This window comes from Sitophilus oryzae, unplaced genomic scaffold (assembly GCF_002938485.1).
Source record: "Sitophilus oryzae breed Bouriz unplaced genomic scaffold, Soryzae_2.0 scaffold_1745_pilon_pilon, whole genome shotgun sequence".
Lineage (NCBI taxonomy): Eukaryota > Metazoa > Arthropoda > Insecta > Coleoptera > Curculionidae > Sitophilus > Sitophilus oryzae.
The window spans coordinates 1,586,593-1,614,002 of record NW_022146441.1 but is presented as its reverse complement, the minus strand read 5'-3'; the positions used below and the strand labels follow the sequence as shown (position 1 = coordinate 1,614,002).

Genomic DNA, 27,410 nt, shown 5'->3' with positions numbered 1-27,410 from the left:
TTATCCAAAAAATGTCAGAAAAGAACCAATCTACTTGTGAAGTCAAATGACAGAGAACAATCGTCACTGTCATATATATTCACTTGCTAGAGAGCCTATAGCGAAAGAAATATCACTAATATAATTCTTATTAAATTACAGTGATATCGATGATGTTAAACTTACCAGCCTGGAAGTCAGTAATCAAGAAGAAGAGCAAGTTCAAAACAGCATAGAACAGAAGTTAGAGCTGTAAGTATAGTTTTACTAGTTTTTATTTATTAACTATTTCATCGCTATGATATTAATTAATGCATGTTTTCTGTATATCTCGATGTATATAGTCTATCCAGAAGAGAATATTTAATTTCGACAGATGTCATCCAAAAAATGCCAAAAAAATCAGTCTGCTTGAGAAGTTGTAACGTTTTTAGTTCGTTACATGTCTTTGATTATGATATATGATGTCTGGCGTATCATCACCGGATTCCCTATCGTTCAGGCCGGATAATTTATTTGATACGCTTGGCGTAATTTTTACGTTCTCTAGTCCACAACCCTGTTATCGTTTGACACAACCCTGTTATCGCTCTGTGGAGGCGCTGTCAACATCGCTTCTGTTAAACTCTCTCCGTGCTTAACCTCACTTTGTTTTGCCGCTCTGTTGTATCCTGGCTTTTAGAAATGGTAATAATTTAAATCTTGCTGCAAAATCTGAATCAGCTGCCATTTCGAAGCAACAGGTAAAGATGAGATATTATCTTTATTAGATTTGTTATTATTATTGAATATTTTTAGGGTAGAGTTTTGGATTGACCCACCTTAACTCGTATTTGTATTTTGCTGGCACATTGGTGTTCTTTTGCTTTTGTCCTCCAGAATGTTACATGGAAGAAAGGACAGTTTCTTTGTTTATTATTGAGCCCTCGGAAGTGTTTCGAGGTAGGTTTATTTTGTTTATTAGACCTTGTTTGGTTTTAAACAAGAGTTTCGTATTTTTAGGGTCTTATGGACGGACTGTGTCCAAGGTACGGGTAGTGTTCCCCTGTACCGTTATCTTATGGACGGACTGTGTTCAAGGTATGGGCAGGTGTCCCATATCTATGTATTGATTCCAAGGTTCGGGCATTATTCAAGGTCCTAGTAGTGTTCCAAGGTATGGGTAGTGTCCCCATATTGCCACAGTATGGATGTAGCGTAAGCCCCATGCTGCTTCGTTCCCATTTCTCAGTCTAGTCAGTAGTTACGGCTGGATCAATTCATGGTGTCCTCATTCTGGCCCCCTTTTGTTATATTGGGTGGCCGAGTACAGAGATGCAAGCCCACCTCACGCTGTTACTGTTTGAAGCAAGATTACATAAAGAACAGCTAAGTGTAGATTTAAGTTCTAGTTTTACATTTAACATTTAAAATATTTTCAGTTTTAAACAATGACGTACATTTTAAGTAATATCGTACAGACTATGTTTAGTGGTTAGATTGTTAAGAACATTCATGTCGATTTAATATTTAAAATATGATTTAGATCTTAGGTTTCATTACATTACGTCTTGTAATGGTATTACTTTCATAGATATTTAGTACACCTCTTAACACCATTTTTTTTGACATATAACCACTATATATTTATTAGAATTCTACAATGTCATGTACCAGCAAAGAACATCATGAAATATAGTCATTAGTTTTAAGTAATATACAACTGTGTTTTCTTTCTCTGTATATGCCTGGTGCCCAATATCTATATTTTTTTGTTTATTGTTATTGATTAGTTTTGTCTCTAGTGAAATACCTTACCCACGACTGCTCTCCGATGAAAAGCTGCCGTTCGCAGTGGTAATGTTTGTAAAAAACGCTACAAAGTCAAACGACAGAGAATAATCGTCGTTGTAATTTATTCTCCTGCTGGACAGGCTATAGAGAAAGACATGTTTTTAACGCAATTCTTATTAAATTACAGTTTTATCGATGACGTCGAACTTACCAGCGCGGAAGTCAATAAGCAAGAAGAACAAGTTCAAAACAGCGTAGAACTGTGAGTAGTTTACTTGGCATTTCTTAATTTGTTCTTTAATTATTTTATCATTGTCATAATAATTAATACATCTCTCCAAAAAAAATCCTAGAAAATCAGAGAATAACCGTCGCTGTTATATGTGCTTTTGCTAGACAGTCTGTAGACAAAGAAATATTATTAATGTAATTCTTATTAAATTACAGGGATACTCGTGCTGTTGACCTTACCAGTACAGAAGACAATCAACAAGAAAAAAATGTTCTGATGGAGGAAGAATTTGATGATGGTTTAAAATATAAGTATGTTTTTCAGTAGTATTTTTTTGTAATTTATTACTTATTAATCAGAAAAAATAGAAACAGGAAAAGAGGAAGGTTGCAAAAAAAGGGGTATAAATGTTCCACATGTGGCTATCGAGCATCGAAATATTTTTTGCTGAAGCGTCATGAAGTAGTTCATTTGCCACTGGAAAAAAGAGAAATGTACAGTTGTTTGCACTGTAGCAAAAGATATACGCAAAAAATCAACTTAATCCATCACCTGATCATTGTTCATCCTGAGACCATGTAAGTTTATTGAATTGCGCATGATCAATATCTAAACTAGCGATGGGAACTATCGAATGAATTAGACTATCAAATGGTTAATGAATGAATGATTTCAACTATCGAATGGTTTTATTCGAATAGAATCATTCATTCATTTGTATACTAAAGCATATGTGACAACCTCGCCGTGCGACTAAATGGTTATCGTTGAGCCACGACTATCGAATGCTTTTGATAAATGAAATTTAGTATTCGTTTGATTTTTGTATGCGTCAGTGCATTATTAGTTCTTCCAAATTTTTATAACTTCGCTGTATAAATACTGTGCTATTTTTGCGTTTATTAAAATAGTTAAAATAAATGAAAAAAAATTTGTGTGGTTTTCCGTAGTCCGATCTTTCAATTATTTAATTTTATATGGTATATGGTCTATTTTTTAATGGGAAATTTTGAGAAGTAGCCATTTTTAAGAGAGATGAGATGAACTTACAATTAATTTTAAAAATACATATTTTTATTTTAGATGTTTTAATAATATGAATTAGTTGAACTTAATAATCATATTTAAGTAATGTGGTTAAGTAAATGCGGTTATCGAACTCAAACTATGGGGTGAGAAAATTAAAATGAAAGTTTTACACGTGCCAATTTAATTTGGCTAATTCTTTATGCTAATTCTTTTTACATGTAGTTTTTGCGAAGAAATATTTCATTTATTTTTTTAAAGTAAATGCCAGTAAAAGTAAATATAATTTTTAAATAGTAATATAAAGCACCTAATATAAATAATTTTGATTTCGAATTTTTATTTATATTTTCCTTCCATTACACTGCATGCTTAGAAAATTAATAAATGTTTATATTTCATGATTTTAAAATTTGTTGTTAATATAACAAATTAGTTCTGTAATTATTATTATTTAATAAACCAACGTTGCCACACACAAAAAATTTAGAGACTATATTATTTTTAAATAGGATCTAATATAAATAATTTTGACATCTAATTTGTTGTTTATATTTTGCTACTGCTTAAAAAAATATTTATATTAAATGATTTTAAATTTTGTTGTTAATAGGTATAACAAATTATTCCTGTTATTATTATTTATTAAACCAGTCTTTGCTTAAAAACATTAAAAATGATTTTCCTACATCCAAAATAACAAGTATTATTGCAGTGTAACAACAGAATAATAAAAAAAAAATGCAGAATATATAGACATACTATCCCTAACTAACTAAAGCCAAACGATAATATTCTTTGCTAATATCAACTAATACCAAAATATGGCAACAGCGCCCTTCATAATGTATTTTCTGTGTAAATACTAGCACCTCAATAAAAAAAATAATGTGTCCTTATCTATATCTGACTCCGCAAAAAATCAAAGATGCCGCCTTCTTTCATAGCATTGCCGAAACCTACATCGCCGGGCGACAACTAAAATTCAGTTAATATTTTATTATAATCGATCTTGACGAATAAATGAATTTCATAAATGAATGAATTTTATAAATGAATGGTTTTTGCTGCCGAATTACTAGAATACAATATTTCAAGGCAGATGACGGATCTATTCGATAATTTTTATTCGAATAATTTTCAACGAATGTTTTCTTACTAACTATCGAATTATTCGAATGAATTGCAACTATCGAATGTTTCGATAGTATTCATTCGATAGTTCCCACTACTAATCTAAACCCTAATAATGTAGTGTGTAGTATACCTTTATGAGCCCTTTCACACGAATCCAATTTCACAGCCACTCGTGTCCGCCACTGATGGCGGGCTAACACCAAATTAAATCGAGAAAATCGTGTAGATATATTGTAAAAACGGATGTGAAGTAGCATTTTAACGTTTTTAATAAATTTTTGTATCGAAAGTGGTTGTTTTCCGGACTGTCTTAAAGTAGGTGTAATTAAACCATTATATAAAGGGGGTGATAAGGAGCATATAGGCAATTATAGACCGATATCTATATTATCAGTTTTTTCTAAAATTTTTGAAACAGTTATAAAAAAACGTTTGTTAAAATTCTTTCTAAAATTTAACATAATATCAAAAAATCAATTTGGTTTTTTAGAAGGCAAATCAACACAGGATGCCGTTCATGCATTGACATCATCAATCTATGATGCTCTAGACTCGGGACATCGAAGCCTCTGTATATTCGTAGATCTCGCTAAAGCATTTGATACGGTAAATCACAAAATACTTTTAGACAAATTAGAGAGATATGGAATACGAGGAAACAGCCTTAGTATTTTAAAAAGTTACCTTAAGAACAGATCACAATATGTTAATTTGGGAGATATTAATAGCAAGCCAGGAAGGATTGAGCATGGTGTACCACAAGGCACTGTGTTGGGTCCGTTATTGTTTGTTATTTATATTAATGATCTACTTACAATTAACACAAAAGCAGAAATTTTTAGCTACGCAGATGATACAGCGATATTTTACAAATCTAACTCTTGGTCGAATTTGAAAAGATTAGCAGAGGAAGACTTTCAGACAATTAATACCCGGTTTGTCAAAAACAAATTAACATTAAACTATGACAAAACCAAATTTATATCCTTCTCTATTTATAAAAATAATGAACCAGATTGGGACAGATTAACCAATAATAATGTAATACCGGAATGTGATTTTATAAAATATTTAGAGGTTACAATCGTCAAACATCTTAAATGGAATATTAATATTAATAATGTAGCTAAAAAAATGCGAGGATTGTTGCCGAAATTTAATTATTTGAAAAGTTTTTTGGACGTCAAACAGCTTAGAATCCTGTACTCATCGCTTGTACAATCTCATTTGACATATGGAATTCTAGGGTGGGGTGGTGCGGCTGAATCTCATTTAAAGAGCTTGTATTCTGTTCAAAAATGGTTCATAAAAATTATTTACAATAAAAAGAAAACTTTCTCTTCAAACGTTCTCTTTAAGTAGGCGCCATCTACTGGATATACGTCAGCTATACTGCCTAGATGTTTTAAAATTCATTTATCAGGGGAAAATATCTATTGAACATGTTGACCATGAATATGAAACTAGACATAAGGCGTTTTATCCTAGTTTTATGCTCTAAAACTGTTGGACAAAGATCTTCAAAGTTTTTTGCACCTCGATTATATAACATCTTACCAACCTTCCTAAAGGAAGTTAACACAAGTGGCTCGTGTGAAAGAGCTCTAAGATGTTCTGTTTCTCCAGTTATAGTTTGTTGAGATGCTCCTGCCTTAATCTTTTTATTTAAAAATGTATACGAATCCTAGATCATAAATATATACTTACGTGGATAAATCAACGCCATAAGTTTAGCGTTAAAAAATATGTCTCCAACATCACGACATGCCATTTTCAAACCTTCTTTTTTGCACTTATGAAACGTTCCATAGGTTTGTCTTTTGTTTTAATATAGCTTCAATAGGTTTGTCAAAAAGATAAAGTCGTTGATATGTTTGCGACAGTTTCCATAGTGATTTACTTATCCACGTAAATATATAATATGATCTGAAGATACGAATACCCCTAAAAAAATAAACTTGTAAAATTCTTTATCTAGGCCTGAAAGGCAGAAACAGATTTATAGATGTTCCAAATGTAACTTCAAATCAGTAAAGATGTCAAGCTTGAAAAGACACCGTAAAATTCACTTGCCAGATAGACAGAGAGAGATATACTGTTGTGCTCACTGTCACCTTACGTATTGGTCCCGAAAACGTATAACAACTCACCTTTACAGACTTCATAGGGGCTGCATGTAAGTTTATTGATAGTGTAAGAATTAGGGTGGGTTTTCATGCGTCCGATAATGTTGGAGATGTAAGATTTTTTTCTTTGCCTAATTTGTTCATCTTCTCTAGAGGAGTTCTTTAATCTACTTCGAATTATTTGATACTTTTGATATTACCCTGAACATAGGAAATCCCATATAAATTTTAAAAATGTTGAATAAGTTTTCCACATTTTATTTTACTGAAAAATGTATTTGTAACTTTTTAAAGAACAAATTGTTTATTCTGAATGGTTTATGCCAATTCGTTCTTGAGTTATGAGAGATCCAAAAATACTAAAATAGGCGAAAATTTAAAATAATGCGGTCCTGATCAAACAAACTTAACAATCGCAAGTTATGTGATAATATGACAAATATATTAAAGGGAAATTAAAATAACTTCCGTTGCACATCATAATACGACCACCAGCAAAGTCCATAAGACGACGCATGGTGTCATTGATGACGTGCAACGAAAGTTGTTCCAATTTCTCTATATGATGTTTTTCTACAGAGATTTAATTCTTTTCAAATTTGTTTCTTCAAAACTAATTTTTTAGTTTTCTTCTTTTTCTGCAAACAAGCATAACAATCACAATTTATGTCACAATATGATAAATCTATTATGATTTTCTCCTACAGAGATTTAATTCTTTTTAGATTTTGGCCCCACGTTGGGCGCCAAATATTTGTGTAACGTTTTTTCAAAACTTATTTTTTAGTTTTCTTCTTTTTCTGCAAAAATCACAAGTTATGTCACAATATGATAAATCTATTATGATTTTCTCTTACAGAGATTTAATTCTTTTTAGATTTTGGTCCCATGTTGGGCGCCAAATATTTGTGTAACGTTTTTTCAAAACTTATTTTTTAGTTTTCTTCTTTTTCTGCAAAAATCACAAGTTATGTCACAATATGATAAATCTATTATGATTTTTTCTTACAGAGATTTAATTCTTTTTAGATTTTGGCCCCACGTTGGGCGCCAATATTTGTGTCATAACGTTTTTTCAAAACTTATTTGTCGTGGCATATGAATTGTGTTATGTATTATTATATACTACTGATAGGAGTTTACTTATATGTTAGATGCTATTGAAGTGATTACCTCGTATACCTAATATGGGTACTTGGGTAACTTTTATTTACGATTGACGTATATATGAGACTGTAATATTAAAACTTATTTAATTAGACCAAAGGCAAGAAATAAAACGTTGTACATGTGTTCGTCGTGTGATTTCCAAACGCCGCACCAAGTAGAATTTCAGCTACACAGGACAGCTCACGGGAGAACCGATAAAGAGAAGAGATCTTTTACCTGTCCGTATTGCGACAAGAATTTTTTAGGAAAAACCATATTCGACCACCACCTTAAATATTATCGTCCTTGCTGCACGTAAGTCTATTGATAATAGAAAGATATAGCAATAAGTCAAATACCGTCACAATTTCGCTGTTCCGTTTGTCTAATTTCGAGTTAAGATTCGAACATTGAATTTAGTGGAATAAATTAGTGGTTATAATTATACTTTATACTTATGATCATTCACTATGTCAAAAAAATTCAATTAGAGTTAATAGAATATCCTAGCAACAGCTTGCGGTAGTCAGTTGTATCCATAGAGAAAGCCCAATAATTAGCTTATAAAACAATAAACTTTTTATTTCTAACCACAATTTTTCTTCATGGAAGATAACCAAAGGCCAAAATGACATTATTTGTTAATTTTGAAATATAATTAGTGGAAAAAGTTAAAAGTTTGTTAATTTTTTGACTAATTGAACATTACTACCGCTAATTGCCACTTTTATCCTTTAGTCATTGGTTATAAGGTTAAGAGTGTAAGAAACCATTTTGTGTACAATTATAATGCACTAAAATTTTCAAATTATTTGATTAGAATGGCAGCAGCGAAGGAAGCGACCTCTCAGTGTCCGACGCCTTCCTATCAAACGTCACACAAAGAAAGGTTTAAGGAACACATGGAAAGTCACTTGCAGCGGGCAGAGCGACAGTTTTATATTTGTCCGCACTGCGACAAGAAATACACGAGAAGGGGTCACTTCATTGATCACATTGTGCTTAATCTTGCTGGGTCTACGTGAGTTTTTATTTATTTTATACCATCAACAGTGGTTGAAATATTTGGCTATTCTGATTTGGAATTTGGCTCGTTTTCTCATATACATATAACTACATACAGAGAAGACGAATTTACGTTTACCCGATTTGCGTCCGTACTCGAGATTCACTGCCGGCTAGTCGGTTGGTCAGGCAGTACGCAGTTACAGTTGTGCTTGGACGGGTCGGTCGTGACAGACCAGGAATACGACGCGAGGAGTGCCGAGTATTTATTATTTTCATTTTAAGTGTTTACCTTCAATTAAGGTAACATTTAAAATTAAAATAATTAAATATTTAATATTTGAGTGTTTACACGCCAAAACTAAAAATAAATAAATTCTCTAAACCCCAAAAAAACAAATATTACCTACTCTAAATAAAAAAAAGTTATGACCACTGTTTAAGACCACTTTCTTGTGCTAGACAGAAGGTCGTAAAATCCCCATCTGACATTGGCTAACATATTAGGGCTAATAGTTTGGAAATATATCGTATATTTACTTGAAGCTCATCCAGATTATTAGCCCTATTATGACCATACACTTTGGATTTTACATAACCCCACAAAAAGAAATCATTGGGAGAAAGATCTGGTAACCTAGCCGGCCACAAAATAGTTCCATGTCCACTAATTAAACGGTTGGGAAAAGTATTGTTCAAATATTCTTGAACAATACGGGAATTGTGGGCAGGGCAACCACCTCAGCAATTTGATTACTTAAAAACGTGGGATTTTGATCCGCGGTAGCACAAATGAACACTTGCTTTAACTCCTGTTCTTCATTAATCAACACATCAGGCTTTTTGTGTTTTTGTGGGAACACGCACCCATGTGTTTCAAAATTATCAATAACTCTTGATACAGTAGGTAAAGATGGAATTGGCCTGTTTACAAAAGTTTGTGGAAAAATTGTTTGTATATTCCGATAAGACCTATTTTGGAAATACCATTTTACAATTTGAATTTTCTCACGGACTTTGTAAACATCCATTATTTTATTTAAAAAATAAATTTTACACGAGAACTGTCGCGAGAATCTATGTATTCGTTTTGGCTATTAAAACGAATAAATACAAATTCTGAAACATTCTTATCACATATCTACCTATTTTTATTTTATCGCATTTTTTCGCCTGCTTTTTATCCGGCGGACGGGTATACGCTAATTCGTCCGGTTCTGCCTATATTACTACTACGGTGGCCCAGTCTGTATACTCAGCCTAATCTCTAAAAGGTGAAGTCCAAACAGTGAAAGAGAAATATGGAATTCTGCATAAGTCTATTTCACCCGGATATTCATTTAACTGCGCATGCCTTACTTGAAGAAGTTTCCATTGGTCGGTGTTTTTAAAGGGAAGTGGTTAACTAACATTTCACCTAACCTTCAATTTTATTTATATTTTTATTATTTATAACACATTATCATGGAGTTGGAAAAATATCAAAAAATAATTTGGAAACAGTAAACTAAACAAAATCACTCTTTTACACGCACAAATTGAAAGTAATCTAAACAGAACTAAACAATAATTAATCGGAGTTTGGCGCAATCGCAGTTCATTCGATATCCGGGTGAAATAGACTTGTGCAGCATTAATATGGAGCTGAGTTATGTTGTCTTTTTCTTACGGCACGGAAACAGCACACGGGGTTAAATAGGGAACACTGAGTATAGTCTATAAAATGATTAACTTTGGATTTTGACCGTTATTTCTTACCAACACGGCAAATATAAAATCCCTCTATGAAAAAAGTTACTGCTATTCTTTAAATTGAGTGCCTGAACGAATCAGATAGGTAACTCTTTTTACTTTTGTGAAATAGAAAAGGAAAATAATAAAACCAGTGACCGTTCTTCCTCTTCTTCCAAAAATCAACACCAAATGTCATAATTGTCAAAAGTAAAATGTCATCAGCTTTTGACATTTCTAAATATCAGACCAATGCCGTCTCTAATAGAACAGCCTCGGAGCGAGATTTATGACGTCACGGTAGTTAGATACTACGGATTAATAAATATGTTGTAGAATACATGGAAAACATAACTATTCCTCGTATTTTTGGTTTGTATTTTAAAATCAAAGTTTGTTTTTCAAATACAAACCAAAAATACGGTGAATAATTATGTTTTCCATGTATTCTACAACATATATATTAATCCGTAGTAACTAGCGTGATATAATAAATCTCTCTCAGAGGCTGTTCTATTAGAGACGGCATTGCGTCAGCATGGCCGCAAGTTGCTAACCTAATAAAATAAACACTAAAAAATCCCGCGGGAACTGTCAAATTCAAAGTTATTCATTTCACAGACTATATATATATAGTTATATGTATATGCGTTTTCTAGCCAAAAAAACAAATCAAAAATGAAATATGTAATGTGATTAATTTTTTGACGATTTCCGTAATAACGTGAGACTACTAACTGATCAAAACCAGATGAGAAATGAGGGAATATTAAAACATACAGGTTAGGTTTCGTGCTCGTCTAAATTTTGATAATAAAACGCATATTAAGGTATCATAAACTAGTTTTTGTTCAGTTGAACTGTACAATTGCGATTCTGTGTTGATTTAAAGTTATTTTCAGTCATTGTTGGTCGTTCCTTGTAAGAATTATCTGCCGAACATTAATTATATAATTAGGGATTGTTTTGGTTCCTTATAACAACCTATCCATCATATTCATTAGTTTTGTTGTTTTATTTCCAACAAATTTCTGAGATTTTTTTTGGAGTTAAAGGTTGAAATATCGTTTTTTTTTGCATCACATGTCTAAATAATTTAATAAATATAGTATGTCCAGATAGGAAATGTTTGATTTTGATAGGTAACCGCTAAAAAAATGTCAGAAAATACCTGACTATTGGAAAATAATTATTTCATTATTATCGTATCAATTAACACGTTTTTTTATAACTTAATAATATATAGTCTGTCCAGCAAGGGAATGTTTAATTTCGGCATATGTCATTCAAAAAATCACTCTACTTATGAAACCAAACGACAGAGAACATTCGTTCATATATTCTCTTGCTAGATAGCCTATAGAGAAAGAAATATTAATGTGATTCTTATTAAATTACAGTGGTATCGATGACGTCGAACTTACCAGCGGAAGCAGCGTAGATTCGGATGATGAGTGAGTTTTTTTTATTTAATTATTTTGAGATTGTCGCATTAATTAACTCATGTCTAAGAAGTAACTTGATAATTATATAGTCTGTTCAAGGAGAGAATATATGATTTTGGAGGATGACGTCCAAAAAAAATGGCAGACAATACAGTCTCCTCTTGAACTAAAACGTCAGATCAACTGTCACTGTTATGTTTTTTTCGTTGGACAGACTAGAGGAAAAGTTAAATGTTAAAATGTATTATTTTTAATTAATTAACAGTAATAATGAGGCTGCTGAACTTACCAGTAAGGCCCTCATACACTTGGGACATTTTGCAGGGTTTTAATCTAACTGGTAGGACTGTTGAATTAAAAACGACAGGGTATGTGAGTGTTCGATCCAGTTTTGTCCGTTCGTTCAATATGTGTCTTCGCCAGATATTTTAACCGTACGGTTCGACCCGTTCGTTCTAACCTGTTGGTGTATGGACATAAACCGCGCAGGTTTATTCAAGCCAGTGCAATGGCGGGACCAGTTTTTTTATATTTTTTCGGCGCATTCCAGTCCAAAATGCGGCAGTGTGTAGAGGTTGCTTGCCCGTGCGGTTTTAACTGCACGTTTAACGCCGAGCAAAATAACCGAAGTGTATGGGAACCTTAAGATTGAGTACAAAAAAAAAAGAAATTAACCAGATAATCGGATGTAAATCTTTTAATTTTCTAATTAGACCAGCGCAGCTTCGTAAAAGAGTGTATGATTGTTTCAAATGCAAGTACCAAACGACATTAATAGCAAACCTGAGACGACACATGGGAGTTCACTTGGCACGGGAAGAACGAGAGTTGTTTGCTTGTCCGCTGTGTGATAAGGAATATACGAGAAAAGGTGGCTTACACCGTCATCTTAAAAGTTGCGCTCTTCGTTCCAGGTAAGTTTATTGTTAATATAAAAATTATGTCTTAGATTATTCACTCTCGTGGTTAAAGCTATTACCTCCAGTTGTGATGCCGTCCTAGATCATACACCATATGTTCGAAAAAAACGGCGTCCGGTTGGCTTGTGAATGACGATCGATTCCCTATATAAAATGACGGCGATATTTATGTCATAGCCATCGCTAACGCCGTTTTTTTTTCGATCATATTTTTACGGATTCCGTGGGTCCACTAATTTAAACTCACGATGAAATACTTAACGATTTTATTTGTCTCACTCTGTACACACAAGTTATACTATTTACAACGCAATTTATGCAACTACTATTACTCTAACGGTACTGGCACCTTCGCCAATTAATTCACCATTTAAAACGCAGTATTATCAAACTTCAAACTGTTCCAGTTGTCGATTACGCCGGCTTATATACTCTATTGACTGTTTCTCGAACCTTCTACAATTCTCGGAGAGCGTTCTACTTCATACTGGACAATTCCATTGTCTGATTCGCTTACTTGTCGACTTGATTAAGAGATGGCGCGCCTGAAAGTCTTTTACTTCTGGCGGATGCGCCATTTTTGACACGTTGCGGTTGTGTAGGCAACCAGTAATACATTTTAGCGTTACATACACCTTAACCTTGACAATATTGTACATATACCATACGATCGAAAAAAACGGCGTCAAAGACGGCTGGGAAATGACAATCGTTGATAATTTTGGCGAGGTCAGGCTCTAGACGTTATTTTCCGGGTCCGGCCTCTTCTTTACTTTTTAATGGCGCTTACTGCCAATCGGAATAAGAAGGTTGTAATTTATATTTATGTTAAGTAATATTATTTTTATTGGTGTAGTTTAAAATAACTTTTTGAAAATTGATTTGTCTCTGGAATCGTTCAATCCATTTTTAATCTTTCCATAATTAGTGCTAATTTTTGACAAGGTTTATGTCAATTTTTAGTAAATGGCGTCTAGAGATTGGCTTCGCTAAAATTGCTTTTTTCTACGCGCGCCGTTTTAACTGCACGTTTAAAGCCGAGCCAATATCGATAATAAATGAATTGTATCGTAACCACCGTAATAACAAGGCCGAACAGCTGTGACGTAAAAATCTCGTGACGTCACCAACTGGAGGCCTAACTCTATTTAGCAGCGTTGATAATTACCCGATAAAAGTTCAAATTGTGGATCTTTTTTCACTCACCAGATATATTTCGAAGTTTTAAAATGTCTTTTTCCGAGTTTTTAAAAATATTATAGTATATAAAAATAGTTTTAATAGAATACGGAAAAAATCATACCAGTCAATAAATGTTTATTTCTAACTTTTTGTCAATCAAATTTAATAAAGGAATATTTTACGTTCACAATAGTGTATATTATGAGAAAAAAAACAATAAAAATATAGATATTTTTTATGGTATATATTATGTATTTCATCGATATTTTACGCCCCCTACTCAGGGGCGACGGTGCCGCGCGGAGGCGCCTGTCGTAGCGGAGTGGTATTGCCGCAGCTGACAATCATCGATTTATTGATAGGTGTGTGGACGTGGTAATTACAATCGATAATAAAAGGGTGAAAAAGTTCTATTTAAAGATCTATTCAGAAAAAGTAGCTGGGAGTCAGTACAGTATTTGTGTTCGACATTTATATGACAGCAAAAAGAAACTTAGGATTCAGTCACTAATGTCCCTAAAATCTACTTGTTTTGGTTCTATAAAAATCGATACTTTTTATGATTTTATGATGACAATACCTTTTCTAAAGAAATACCACGCGATACAAGTACCATATTGAATCAGATTGGTCTAACATCGACATTACTATTTCTGAACAAGATATCGAAAATGTGAAGGAAGAAACGCCTATTATTGCTTATTTAGAAGGATATTGCTGTTATATTGTTTTAAAGGAAATTAAATGCGATACATGTAAGAATAATTTAACATTTTCAAACAACACAGATATTGAACAAAATTCACCTATTAAAAAACCTTACTAAAGGCAATATTGGGTTTCCAAATAATATAGTTTTATTTGAATATATAATTTTTAACAAAGTTTTGCAAAGCCATGAGGAGTTTCTCAAAATTCACAATAAAAAATATTTTTATCAAAAATATCTTTGGATTACATTAAAAGTAATAACACCATTATTAAAAGTTCCGCAATGTACTATTTATAATGCTAAGTTATTGTAAAAATTGTCATAAATTGTATTAGAAATACACGTCTGAAAAACTACTGTTGTAAAAAAATGATAGACTTGGAAAAGGAAATAAAAGAAACTTAGACACACTTAATAGCATAAATAAATACAATGACAATGGATAATGTGAGATGGGATATCAATCTGATGTTTTTTAAATTTTATGTTTAATTATTATTTATTAAAAATTCGGTGCAATTAAAGTTTATATCCATTATATACGTATAAAGTGTATCAAATGCAATCAAAGTTTAGGCCTCCATTTGATGACGTCACGAATAAGCTGTGCGGCCTTGTTATTACGGTGGTTACGATTGTATGCGGTCTTTAAGATTCAGTACCAAAAAATTTAAAAAAAATTAACCGGATACACCGACAGAATGTAAATCATTTAATTTTCTAATTAGAACAGCGCCGCAGCTTGGAGGATTACTGCAGCGGTTCTCTTGTTCCAAATGCCACTACGAAACGGTATCAAGGGGACACTTCCAACGACACATGAGAAGTCACTTGGAAGAGAGGGGACAGTGGTTTCCTTGTCCGTACTGTTGTAGGAAATTGTCGTCAAAATCTAGCATAGACTCTCACCTTATACATTGCTCTCTTTATTCCAAGTAAGTTTATGTTAATATAGAAAGAGGTTGCTTGCCCGTCCTTTCTACCGTTCTTTTTGCACGTTTGAAGTCGAGCAAGATAACCGTAAAGTGTACGGGAGCCTTAAGATTAAGTACCAAAAAAAACTGTGTGCACTATGTGCGCATACTTGAAGTGAACCTTCTTACTAACAGCTATTAAATTGAAGAATATATATTTTTTATCAAAGATATTTAAACTCGGGAGACACAACGATTCTTTCATAAAACGCTCTAAACCTTCATCACACATTGGTTTGCGAAAATCAACGAGTGCGAGAGAGAATGGACAAAGAAGGGAATAGGGTATCGGCGCAACGGCAACAATGTAGTTGTTTACAAAGATTAGACGGTTGAGATCAATTTCGAGTGGCGTGCCGATCGACCGACAGTATTTTAAGGAAATTAAAATAATTGTTTAATAAATTTAAAAAAATAATAACACTTACATATTTGTCGCATTGTAAAAAGTTGAGGGAGGATACTAATTATTATTAACCTAGTAACACAATATTTTACCAAAAACTAATATTTGTAGACTTCACATATTTTTGATAAAAACTTTATTAATATATGTATATTTATTATATACCTATATGAATTTTACAACTACTAAATGTGTGTCTAAAGGGATCGCACCGCGATTAAAAAACCGATACAAAAGTGGTGCGACCCCAAAAACAAAATAGAAATAAATTAAATTATAAAAATAAACAGAGTTAAAGAAAATAAAATTGGATGAAAAAAGTGAAAATATAATTTTATCAGGGATGAGCGGAGATAAGGAGAGAGGCATAACGAAACAGTGTAATCGGAACAGCAACCAATGACGGGCATATCAGAAGAACAAGAACCTCACAAATCAGTCGAAGAAATTATAATTTTTTAAATGATTTATTGTTAGGAATTTAGTAAATTATTTTTAATTTGTTTTTTATAATCTGTAAATGATTGAAATTTAAAGTTATTAGAAATATTATTCCACAAATGTGGCGCTATGAAACTGAAAGATTTTTGGAAGTTAGCTGTTCAGTGTTGAGAAATTTTAAAATAATACACTTGCCTAGTCGAATGATCATGGTCAACGTAGTGAAACAATGAGAACAAATAGAGAGTCTGCTCTGAAGTTAAAATTCGATAAATGAATGTCATTAAATGAAATTATTACAAATCTAAACAAAATTATTTGATATTATAATACAGTCAGAAAAGTCTAGCGATAATTTTAGGAAATCTTAAATAAAATAAAATGGCGATTGTTTAGTAAACGGTTCTTCCCTTAGTCTTAAAAAATATTTAGTTTTTTTTCTCTGGTTTGCAAAAGAAAATTCATATTGTTTATAAATAATAAAAAGTGCATGTGCAAAGAATTTCAATACAATAAAATGTAAAAATACAACAAAATGTAGTAGTCATAAAATTCATTATAAATATGTAATAAATAAGTACATTAATTATATGTATGTCAAAAAATGTCCATTTACATTATAGCAACCAAAATTTAAAACAAAAGCCGTATTAAATTGTAACGGCAACAAAAAAGTAAGGCCGCAAAATTCCATTTTTGGTACACCCCAATAAAATTTTCACAAAAGGTGGTAATGATTTGTCAAACCCAAGTTTAATTAATAAATATATAATTTAAAAAACATAATAAATTAATAAATATACAATTTAAAAAATAAATATAATTTAGAAATCTGCTATTTTTTATGTCTAGGTCCGCCTCTGATCTACAGAGAAGAGGATATAATAATATACCTAACCCTACTTATTTTTATTTACCGGTGAAAAGTTAAATTTGGATTTAAATGATACACTCTCTTGTACACAATACATGAATGCACCAGATTTTCAAATTAATGTCCACAGAAGTCTACAAAATAACGCAAAAATACTATAATACTGCAAATAAAGAATACGGAGCTTGATCGGCGGCGGCATAGCAACATCGCAACAGGAGAATTAAGGAATTTTCATTCATCCTCGAAATCCGTTGTACTACGCCGGCATATTTCTAAAACTGACGTTGCCAAACTGCTTTTTATTATTAAAAGAAACACGATCATGATATTTTTATTCCATTATAAAATTTAAAATAGTTAAGCAGTTTAGCATTAAATGAAAAACTTGACGTTAGCAAATTAACGTACTTAATATATTATAGAAATATAACGAAATTATTCATTACTTAATAATTGGTTGTGGTATTTAATCGAATACTAATACCAATATACAGGTAAATCTGGCAAATGTTTTCGGTGTAAGAGAGATGCGAAAATAGGGATAGAATAATGGCCGATGAAGGAAAAAGGTAAACAATTGTATCTCTTGAGTTTAAATATCTTTGTTTTTTATGAATGCTTTTTTATAAACTTCAAAAAATAGAGTTAATATAAAACCGTATACTATTCCAGCTTTATAATTTTGTTTTTTTTAATGTTTATTAAACATTTCATAGAAATTATGATAGCGACACAACTTTATAGGCAAATGTTAGCGTTATTCGAATCAATTTAGTGTTCTTACCTATTATCGTTCAAATCAATGTTAATAGATAATAAATATTTTGAATTTTTATCTTTTACTTTTAAATATATTTTTGGAACTGCTGGTTTTAGTAATTGTTAAATTAAACGAACTAAAAAACTCAATTCTCAATCATAACCTATGCTATAACCCTATAAAATAATCAAAATAAGGCATATCTCCTGTCAACGATTACTTCTTTGATCTGATGCCTCGCATGACCTTCGCGTCATGACAAGGACATACCGTCCCGCAGCCGTCAATCAAGGTCGACTCGCGGCCTGGAATTTTTACTCCTAACGCGCATAAAGAAGTTCCACTTCAAAAATAAAAAATTAACTAGGTACACCAACCGGATGTAAATCTTTTAATTTTCTAATTAGAATAGTGCCGCAGCGTGGAGTATTGCACCGTTGTTCCAAATGCAACTACCAAACGACATTAATAGCTGACCTGAAACGACACATGGGAGTTCACTTGGCACGGGAGGAACGAGAGTTGTTTGCTTGTCCGCACTGTCATAGCGAATTTGCGAGAAAATCTAACTTAAACTGTCACCTTAAACGTTGCCCTCTTTCTAGGTAAGTTTATGTTAATATCATAGACTTAAAATAAAATATAGACTGAGCATCTCGTTCATAAATAGCTGGAACATGCGGTCAGACAATGTCTTGTTATTGTTTTAGGCTCTAACGAGTGCGACACGAGCGATAGATAAGTTGTCTTCGTCGTAACGGTCGTTCCCTGACGACTCTGACGAAGAATGCAACACTGTCTTTCGTTCGTCAGTACACCTGAACTCTCCGTACTATAGCCGGGTAATTTTTTTATTTTAATGAAGGTATAATTCAATTAAAAATATATCGTATTTAACTTTTTTATTATTACGATTTAGGAGAGGTTTTTTAAATAAAAGTTTAGAAAAAAACGTCCAAAAACGATAAAAATAATAAAATACATGTTATAGAAAAAAATTTAATAATCGAAATTATTATATTTATTATTATTATTATTATATATATAATATTAATTAATTTATGTCATATACTAACATACAAATCTGTTTTTTTTATCTGAAAAAATAAAAAATCATAGGGGTGAGCCACTTAATATCATTTTAAAATTCTTGTATGTTATTTTAGATTCTGAAGATAGTTTTAGAATAAACCGGAATATATTTTTAATAAAAACATTATTAATTTTTTAACCGATGCCTAATATAATTTATCTTGTATAATAACAGGGTTATAATTATGATTTTGTTACAAAAACTTTTATATAAATGATTATGTAATAGAAAAAATTCAGATTTTACATTTTACTAAAATATTATCTAAATAAGCGCTTAAGTACAACAACGCCACTGACTGATCTTTTATTTTTAAATATATTTTTGAAACTGCTGGTTTTAGTAATTATTAAATTAATCGAACTAAAATACAATTCTCAATCATAACCTGTGCTATAACCCTATAAAATAATCAAAATAAGGCATATCTCCTGTCAACGATTACTTCTTTGATCTGATGCCTCGCATGACCTTCGCGTCATGACAAGGACATACCGTCCCGCAGCCGTCAATCAAGGTCGACTCGCGGCCTTGAATTTTTACTTTCAACGCGCGTAAAGAAGTTCCACTTCAAAAATAAAAAAAAATTAACTAGGTACACCAACCGGATGTAAATCTTTTAATTTTCTAATTAGAAAAGAGAAAAAGAAAAGGACAGCGCCGCCGCCGCTGCCTGGAGGATTGTATGTTTGTTCCAAATGCAACTACCAAACGACATCAGTAGCAAACCTGAGACGACACATGGGAGTTCACTTGGCACGGGAGGAACGAGAGTTGTTTGCTTGTCCTAGCTGTCATAGCAAATATACGACAAAATCTAGCTTACACTATCACCTTGAACGTTGCCCTTTTTTTAGGTAAGTTTATTGTTAATATTCACTCAGATGCAAAAGAAACGCAACGGAGAAATTTTTAAGTGTTATATTTTTGTTATTTTTCGACCTATTTTTACTTTGAATAAGAAGACTAAGGAAGGAGCATATCAAAAATCTTAGGTCCACCGCGATGGGACTCAAATATGGCCGACTTAAATTCCGGTTTATCAGTGCCGTTCTAATTTTATTTAAAAAATGTAAAACTATGATGTAGGGTAGACGTGAGGTAGACTCAATAATTTCTTTTTAATTTTACGTTGTGAATAAATGTTGGTAGTTATTAAAATTGTTATAAAAACATATTATTATAATAAAAATAGATAAGTTTTAATAATTATTTATTACCACAAACATCCGATACGCTACTGAAGGAGGTAAGTCAAATTGACGTCTCTAAATTCTTTGACATCATAGATAAATGCAACAAGTTTAGATTGGAAAGCCAGTAAAAATTTTAGGTCGCGAATTTACTTTGGGTCGCGAATAAAAGCAAAAATGCAAGAAGAAATATATAATTAGTTAATTTAAGTGAATTTCATAAATGATCGGTTTACGACACGTATGTATATTATATAGTCACTTACTAGCGAAAAGTTGTTCCATTATTTCACTCGATTTTTGCCGAGATCTACCGCACGTTACACAACCAACTATTTTATAGTCTTTTTCGATAAATCGCGATAGTGTCACTGTTAATTTAAGTTCTGCCACAATTTCCATCTAGATTTACTACCTTTATACAACTATCAGTAGTAGAATAAATAATAAATAACATAAAATAAGTTCCGTAAAGACTGACAAATCCACAAAATTTCAAATCAAATTCAAATGTGTCAAATGAATCGTCAAACAGAACTGTCAAGTATCACCACCCTAGAGTCCTTTTTCCGCCCACCATGCATGAATACATGGATAGCATTATGCTCCTTCCTTAGTCTTCTTATTCAAAGTATTTTCATGAATTTTTTAGCAAGCTGTATACAGGGTCCGGCAATAAGTGCAAATCTAAAGTATGTATTAGGATGTATTTCAGGAAAATAATTTAACCTCTACAGGATGACTCAAAAAAGTGTGAGTGGATCAGGATGATTTTTTTTAAATGGAACACCTTGTATATTATTACATTTTGGGCTTCCTTTGTGATCACTTTACATAATCCTTAAGATATGAGTAAATATATTTCGTTAGTTTCAGAGATATTAAAAAGTCAATCAAAAATATATTTTTCAGCTTTTCTTAAAAAAATTATTAAAAATACAAGAACTGTCCTGATTCAAAACTATATTAGGTGTTTAATTAAGATGGTCTGTACTTACTTTGCTATACATATTGTAATGTTAAATCATACAGGATGTTCAAAATTCTACGCCAAACTTTCTAAAATATAAAATAAATTTTCTTCGTTATTTTAAATGGGACACCCTGTATATTATTCTTTTTATGGAGAATTAAAAAATAAACCTTTTATGTATGTTAAAATTTCCAGACAAAATTATTGCGCAGGGTGTTTTAAAATTAGGGTAAAAAACAACCTCTTGATTAACCCTGTATAATATGCTAAATACTGAAGTTTATAAAAAAACTTAGTTTACGAATTAAAGTTGATATAATGATATACAGTTTCCTAAAAAAATCATGAAAATAGGGCGAAAAATAACAAAAATATAACACAAAATAAATTTAACCAAAAATTACTCCGTTTTTTTGCATCTGGGTATCAAAATTATGTCTTAGATCATACACTCTCGTGGTTAAAGCTAATACCTCCTTATCCTGCGATACCGCCTTAGATCATATATCATATGATCGAAAAAAACGGCGCCCAGTTGGCTTGCGAATGACGATCGATTACATTCCCTATATAAAATGAAGGCAACCTTCGTTTCTTAGCCATCGCTAACGTCGTTTTTTTTTCGATTATATTGTACAATATATATGTACACACTTACATATTGTACTACAACCATACGATCGAAAAAAAAACGACGTCAAAGACGGCTGGGAAATGACGATCGATGACAATTTTGGCGGGGTCATGCCCTAGACGTCATTTTCTAGGCCCGTGCTTTTCTTTACTTTTTAATGGCGCTTACAGCCAATCGGCCTTTAGAAGGTTGTAATTTATTTTAATATTAAGTAATATGATTTTTTAAATGGTGTAGTTAAAAATTAGGGAAACATAATTTTTTGAAAATATGTGTCTGGAAACGTTCAATCCATTTTTAATCTTTCCATAATTAGTGCTAATTTTTGACAAGGTTTATATCAATTTTTAGTAAATAGCGTCTAGAGATTGGCTTCGCTAAAATTGCGTTTTTCTACACGCGCGGTTTCAACTAGTGATGGGCAAAACTGTTATTTTTAGATAACAGTTGAAACTGTTATAGTTATTTATAAAAAAACAGCTTAAAATAACAGCTTAAAAATAACAGGTTTCTTTATTTTACTGCTAAATATCTGAAAGAGTATGAGACGGTCATCGCCAGGCGTATTAACGCAGTTGCAAGTTGCAGCAATGACGTGCTCGGTGGTAGTATTACCAGGGTGTCAAAACATTTCTAAATATCGATTATTATCTAAAATACCTCTAAAAAACGGTGGTTATTTACAAATAAGCGCTGTTTACAAATTGCGATATAAAAGCCAAAATTCGGCCACTGTCTATAGTATATACCTACGCCCTGCCCCTCGATCCGCGTAGATCCTGAATTGCGTAGCAGTGTACAGGGTGCATCTCACTCGACGGGCGAGAAGCTCTTAGTTATGATTTTACCGTTTGCGGTCAAAAATAGCAATATAAGAAAATGTGTAGTATATTCTTCATAAGTAAACCAACTACACACTAGAGTTCGAATTAATTTTACACTTAAACTAGCGTGTACCCGCGACTTCGTTCGCGTCGAATTAATAATTTCTAATGGTGATGATAAAGCAAAACAAGAATTTCCATTAACATACAAACTGGATAAAATTTTCTCACATTTGCCAAAAATAAGCTTTCTAACGTCGAGCAGTTTAAGCAGAATCGTGGTTAATCAATTACTCAACTTTTTGGAACACCCTGTATGATTTTTTTAAAAATTTCAAAATATGTAAAAAAAACAAAATAAATTATGCGTGTCTAGGCGTTTTAAAGAAAGACTAACCGTTTTTTAAATAACAAATATTGTAATACTTGAGGGGCGTTTTCACCCTGTTGAAATTTGAGATTCGAGAAACCCCTCCTTATCGAACCTCAACCCCACAGTCAATCCGTTTGCAAAAAATCAGCTTTAAACGTCCAGCAGTTTAAGCAGAATAGTGATTACTCAATGGTCATATTTTATGAAACACCCTGTATATGTTTTTAAAAATCTTAAAAATATGTAAAACAACATATTAAAATATACGTGTTTTTAAGAGTTTTTCCGAAAAACTCACCGGTTTTTAAATAAAAAATATTCTAATATTTCAGAGTAGTTTCACCCCCTTAAAATTCGAGTTTCGAAAAATCCCTTCTTATCGAACCTCTACACAAGTCAATCCGTTTTCCAAAAATCAGCTTTTTACGTCAAGGGTTTTAAGCAGGATCGTGATTAATCAATGACCAGATTTTTCAAAACACCCTGTATACATTTTTAAAAAATCTTAAAATATTATTCTGAAAATTTTTCACAATAAATATATACCTAAATATTGAAACTTAATAAGTAAGTACTGAAACATACAGCGCCATAATATCTCGACCTCCGTCCGTTATGCTCGTAACAGGTTGAAACAGAATGTATCTAAAACAACTGATGGGCGTTATTCCCCAACCTGTTTCGAACCTCCATCGACAATCGACCGATGCAGCAGCGTTCCTTTCCCACACCTATTATCTCGTCCGCCGCCCTGTTATGCTTGTAACAGGTTGAAAAACAACATATCTAAAATGACTGCTTCTCCAACCCGTTGCGAGCCTCCATCGACAATCGACCGATGCAGCAGCGTTCCTTTCCCACTCCTGTTATCTCCACCGCCAGGCGTTATGCCCGCAACTGTTTCAAAAAACCTGCTTCTTTTATATCCTATTATTTTTAAGCTGTTGTAAATACGACCATTGACGGTATCGACCGAAGCAGCTACGTTCGCCGTAGCGCTTTCCCCCACCCGTTGTCCGTTGTCTCGCCGCCGTATCGATGGTTGACGAAATAACATGTTTTCCATCCATACTAGTTGTTTTTTGGAATTGCTTCGAGCAGCATAGAATTTCGTGGTGATGCAGAGCGCCGACTTCGTTTTTCCTTTCACGAGCGGCCGATCTCTACGTGTCGTTATTTTATATCTGTTATTTTTTAAAAGTAGTAACGGTTTCGTTATGTTATTTATAAATAATTGTTATAAAATAACAGATAGTTAAATAACAACCCATCACTAGTTTCAACTGCGTGTTTAAAGCCGATCAAAATAAATGCAGTGTAGGGGGGCCTTAAGATTAGGTACGAAAAAAATTTAGAAAAATGAACCGGATACACAGACAGGATGTAGATCTTTTAATTTTCTAATTAGACCAGGGCAGCAACCTAACAAGTGGTACGTTTGTTCCAAATGCCTCTACCAAACGTCATCAAGGCAACAGTTCAGACGACACATGAGAAGTCACTTGGAACGGAGGGAAAAACGGTGGTTTGCTTGTCCGCACTGTTCTAGGAAATTGTCGACAAAAGCTCGTCTAGACTATCACATTATACATTGCCCTTTTAATCCCAGGTAAGTTTATAGTTAATATCAGGGCCGTTCCTGGTGAGCTTGCAGTGCGTGCACGCACGTAGGCGCAACATTTTGGGGGCGCAAAATCGAAGTGTCAATCAGTACATTGTAATAAAAAACCAATACGCTTTCTTGTTAATAAACAAATACTTAAACATACATCATAGGATAAAGTTTGGTTAGCGTCTTTTTTGCATTGGCCGCACCGAATAAACAAGTCTAGGGCAATCTGTCGGCAACACATTGATCTCATCAATTTATTTTTCATTTTATTCATTGTATGGAAAGCACTGTTCATTAAAATGTTGTATCCTATGTTATAGGGCTTGTTTCTCTCTACATTTCCTGTCTCGCAATATACCGTTTGTGTCGGGGAAGGGACCACAGTTTCATAGTTGTCGATTTTCGACAGAAATCCGTGCATGTATATTATTTCGTATATTTTTCATTTTATTGATTTTATGGAAAGCACTGTTCATTAAAATGTTCTATCCTATGTTATAGGGCTTGTTTCGCTCTACAATTTCCTGTCTCACAATGTACCGTTTCACACACTGGTATTCATAAACGATCGCTGGCGCGCCGCCAGCGGTTCGCCAATCTCCCACGCATATTTGTCATGCAGAGTCGTTCGCCAACAGTGACACACATGCGCATTCACTGAAATTTTGGCGCGGCGTTAGCGATTCGTTGGAGATGGTCAGTACTATCTCCGAGCGACCGCCAGATTAGTAAATAATTTAAATTTTGTTTTATTTTTCATAATAATTCGATTTAACAATGGAACGTGATTTAGATCTATTATATAATGCCCACAGGGATATTTTGGACATAGATTTTCATATACATCGGAGGTAAATTGGTTGCAGAAAACCTTTGAATTTGATATTATTTATTTCGTTGATTATTTTAGGTATATTCGAGATATGGAAAACCCTTTTGAATTTTACAGTGAAATCCAATTTAAAAACGATTTAGATTTAGGAAAGAGGTGGTGCGTGATATTCTATTACCAATGGTACATGTCCGTGAACCCATGACTAACAGAGGATTGCCGGTACCCACATTGATAGGATTACTTTTAACGTTGCGTTTTTACGCTAGCGGGAAGTTTTCAGGTGAAAATTAACAAAATAAAAAGCCACACTTTTATAATAATATAATTATATGTTTGAAGATTGTCTGTGGAGACTTGAAAGGACTCAGCCAAAGTACTGTAAGCCGAGTTGTGACAAGAATCACCAGAAGACTTGCAGCACACTCTAGAACATATATCACATTTCCACTTAATGAGGATATTCCGGAAATGCAACGGCAATTTAGTACAATTGCTAACTTTCCAAATGTCACAGGGTGTGTCGATTGCACACATATCACTATCAAAAGTCCAGGAGGTGATGTTGCCGAACTGTTCCGAAATAGAAAACGATACTTTTCTATTAACGTACAAGCAACTTCAGGTCCTAATTTACAAATATTAGATATTGTTTCACGATATCCAGGAAGTTACCATGACAGTTACATTTTTCAAAGGAGTTCCTTAAAGGGAAAGTTTCAACGAAGAGAACTTCCTGGATATTTGCTTGGTGATGCGGGATATCCATGTTTACCTTACTTGCTGACTCCATTTAGACAAGTACGTACTCAGGAGAAAGGCGATACAAATCAAGCACATATTCAGACAAGAAATACCGTAGAACGATTATTTGGTGTTTTAAAGCGCCGATTTCCTTGTTTGAGTCGACTTGCTACCAAGATCTCCACTTCCTGTTATATTATCGTAGCTTGTGCTATTCTTCATAATATTTCCATTACTTACCGTGACATCATAGACGAACCTCTACAGATCGACGATGATGTTCCAGAAATTATTTTTCGTGAAGGAAATTTAGGTTTAGGTAATGTGATGAGAAACCATATAGTTCATAATTATTTTGATTAAAAAATCTATATCTACTATTAGGTACATACTATTGAAAATAAAACTATTACTTGTTAATCATTTATTAATTATTAAATTAATCGTTTATTTATTCATCTCTACTTTTCTTCCATTTTGCCTCTTCTTGTAACATTACGAACTTGGCAGCCGCCGCCTTATATTTCGCCTCCTCCATACGGATATCATGAAGTTCTTTCATATATGATTCTTCCTTTTCAACTAGGCCTAACCTTGCCTTGGTCAACTGATCAAGATGATCTTCCTTTTTTTAGGGGGCGCGAGACTGTGACAATAATTAATTTAAAAATATTTGCTAGGTCCTATAATCGTAGAATATTACCTTTAACAGCACTTGGGTTTAATGGAGTGGATAATGTTGGGGTTTCTGGCACTAAGACGTAAGAGGTGACTGATACCGTTGAAGCAGTTGCCTCTTCTGATGACCGTACAACTGAAACAAATAAAAATAGCAATTGTTTTGATGATTAACAAAGTATAGAAAGTTTACCTTCTGTATTTTTTAAATTTATGCCATCAGAATCATCTTCAATATTAACTTCATAATCGAGATGAGGTATCAGGGCATCTACTTCGGGTTGTGAATAAGGTGGTAGTGGTTTAGACGGCCCGCCTCCTGTGGCCATCACTTCACGCCTCTCTTCAGCTAACGCACTTTTCCTGCTTCTTTTTATTTTATCCCATAATCTTTTAACTGGATTACTGTTCTCTAAAATAAACAGAATTTTTTAAATGTAGCTACTAAAATATTTCTTTCTATTTCCTGTTTAAAAGATATATAATCTACTTTAATGCATAATTATCTCAAACCATAATAATAAATCCTATATCAAAGAATATTATAGCTACACAACATAAATTTTATATTTACCTTTT

General features: G+C 32.8%; 1 protein-coding gene across 36 annotated transcripts in view; it reads left to right on the top strand.

The window, feature by feature from the left end:
- LOC115881991 overlaps positions 1–27,410 on the top strand; it is a 78,663-nt gene that overhangs the window by 15,128 nt on the left and 36,125 nt on the right. For 34 of the 36 annotated variants that reach the window (XM_030899799.1, XM_030899787.1, XM_030899777.1 and 31 more), the window contains 13 exons: positions 142–231; positions 1,940–2,014; positions 2,200–2,295; positions 2,344–2,562; positions 6,126–6,323; positions 7,534–7,737; positions 8,243–8,443; positions 11,559–11,612; positions 12,317–12,517; positions 15,146–15,352; positions 18,283–18,480; positions 19,604–19,825; positions 24,374–24,574. In XM_030899799.1, the coding sequence (XP_030755659.1) occupies positions 142–231; positions 1,940–2,014; positions 2,200–2,295; positions 2,344–2,562; positions 6,126–6,323; positions 7,534–7,737; positions 8,243–8,443; positions 11,559–11,612; positions 12,317–12,517; positions 15,146–15,352; positions 18,283–18,480; positions 19,604–19,825; positions 24,374–24,574 (2,166 nt within the window). The remainder of the gene's footprint in view (positions 1–141; positions 232–1,939; positions 2,015–2,199; positions 2,296–2,343; positions 2,563–6,125; positions 6,324–7,533; positions 7,738–8,242; positions 8,444–11,558; positions 11,613–12,316; positions 12,518–15,145; positions 15,353–18,282; positions 18,481–19,603; positions 19,826–24,373; positions 24,575–27,410) is intronic. The other 2 variants (XM_030899763.1, XM_030899768.1) reach the window with 2 other exon arrangements.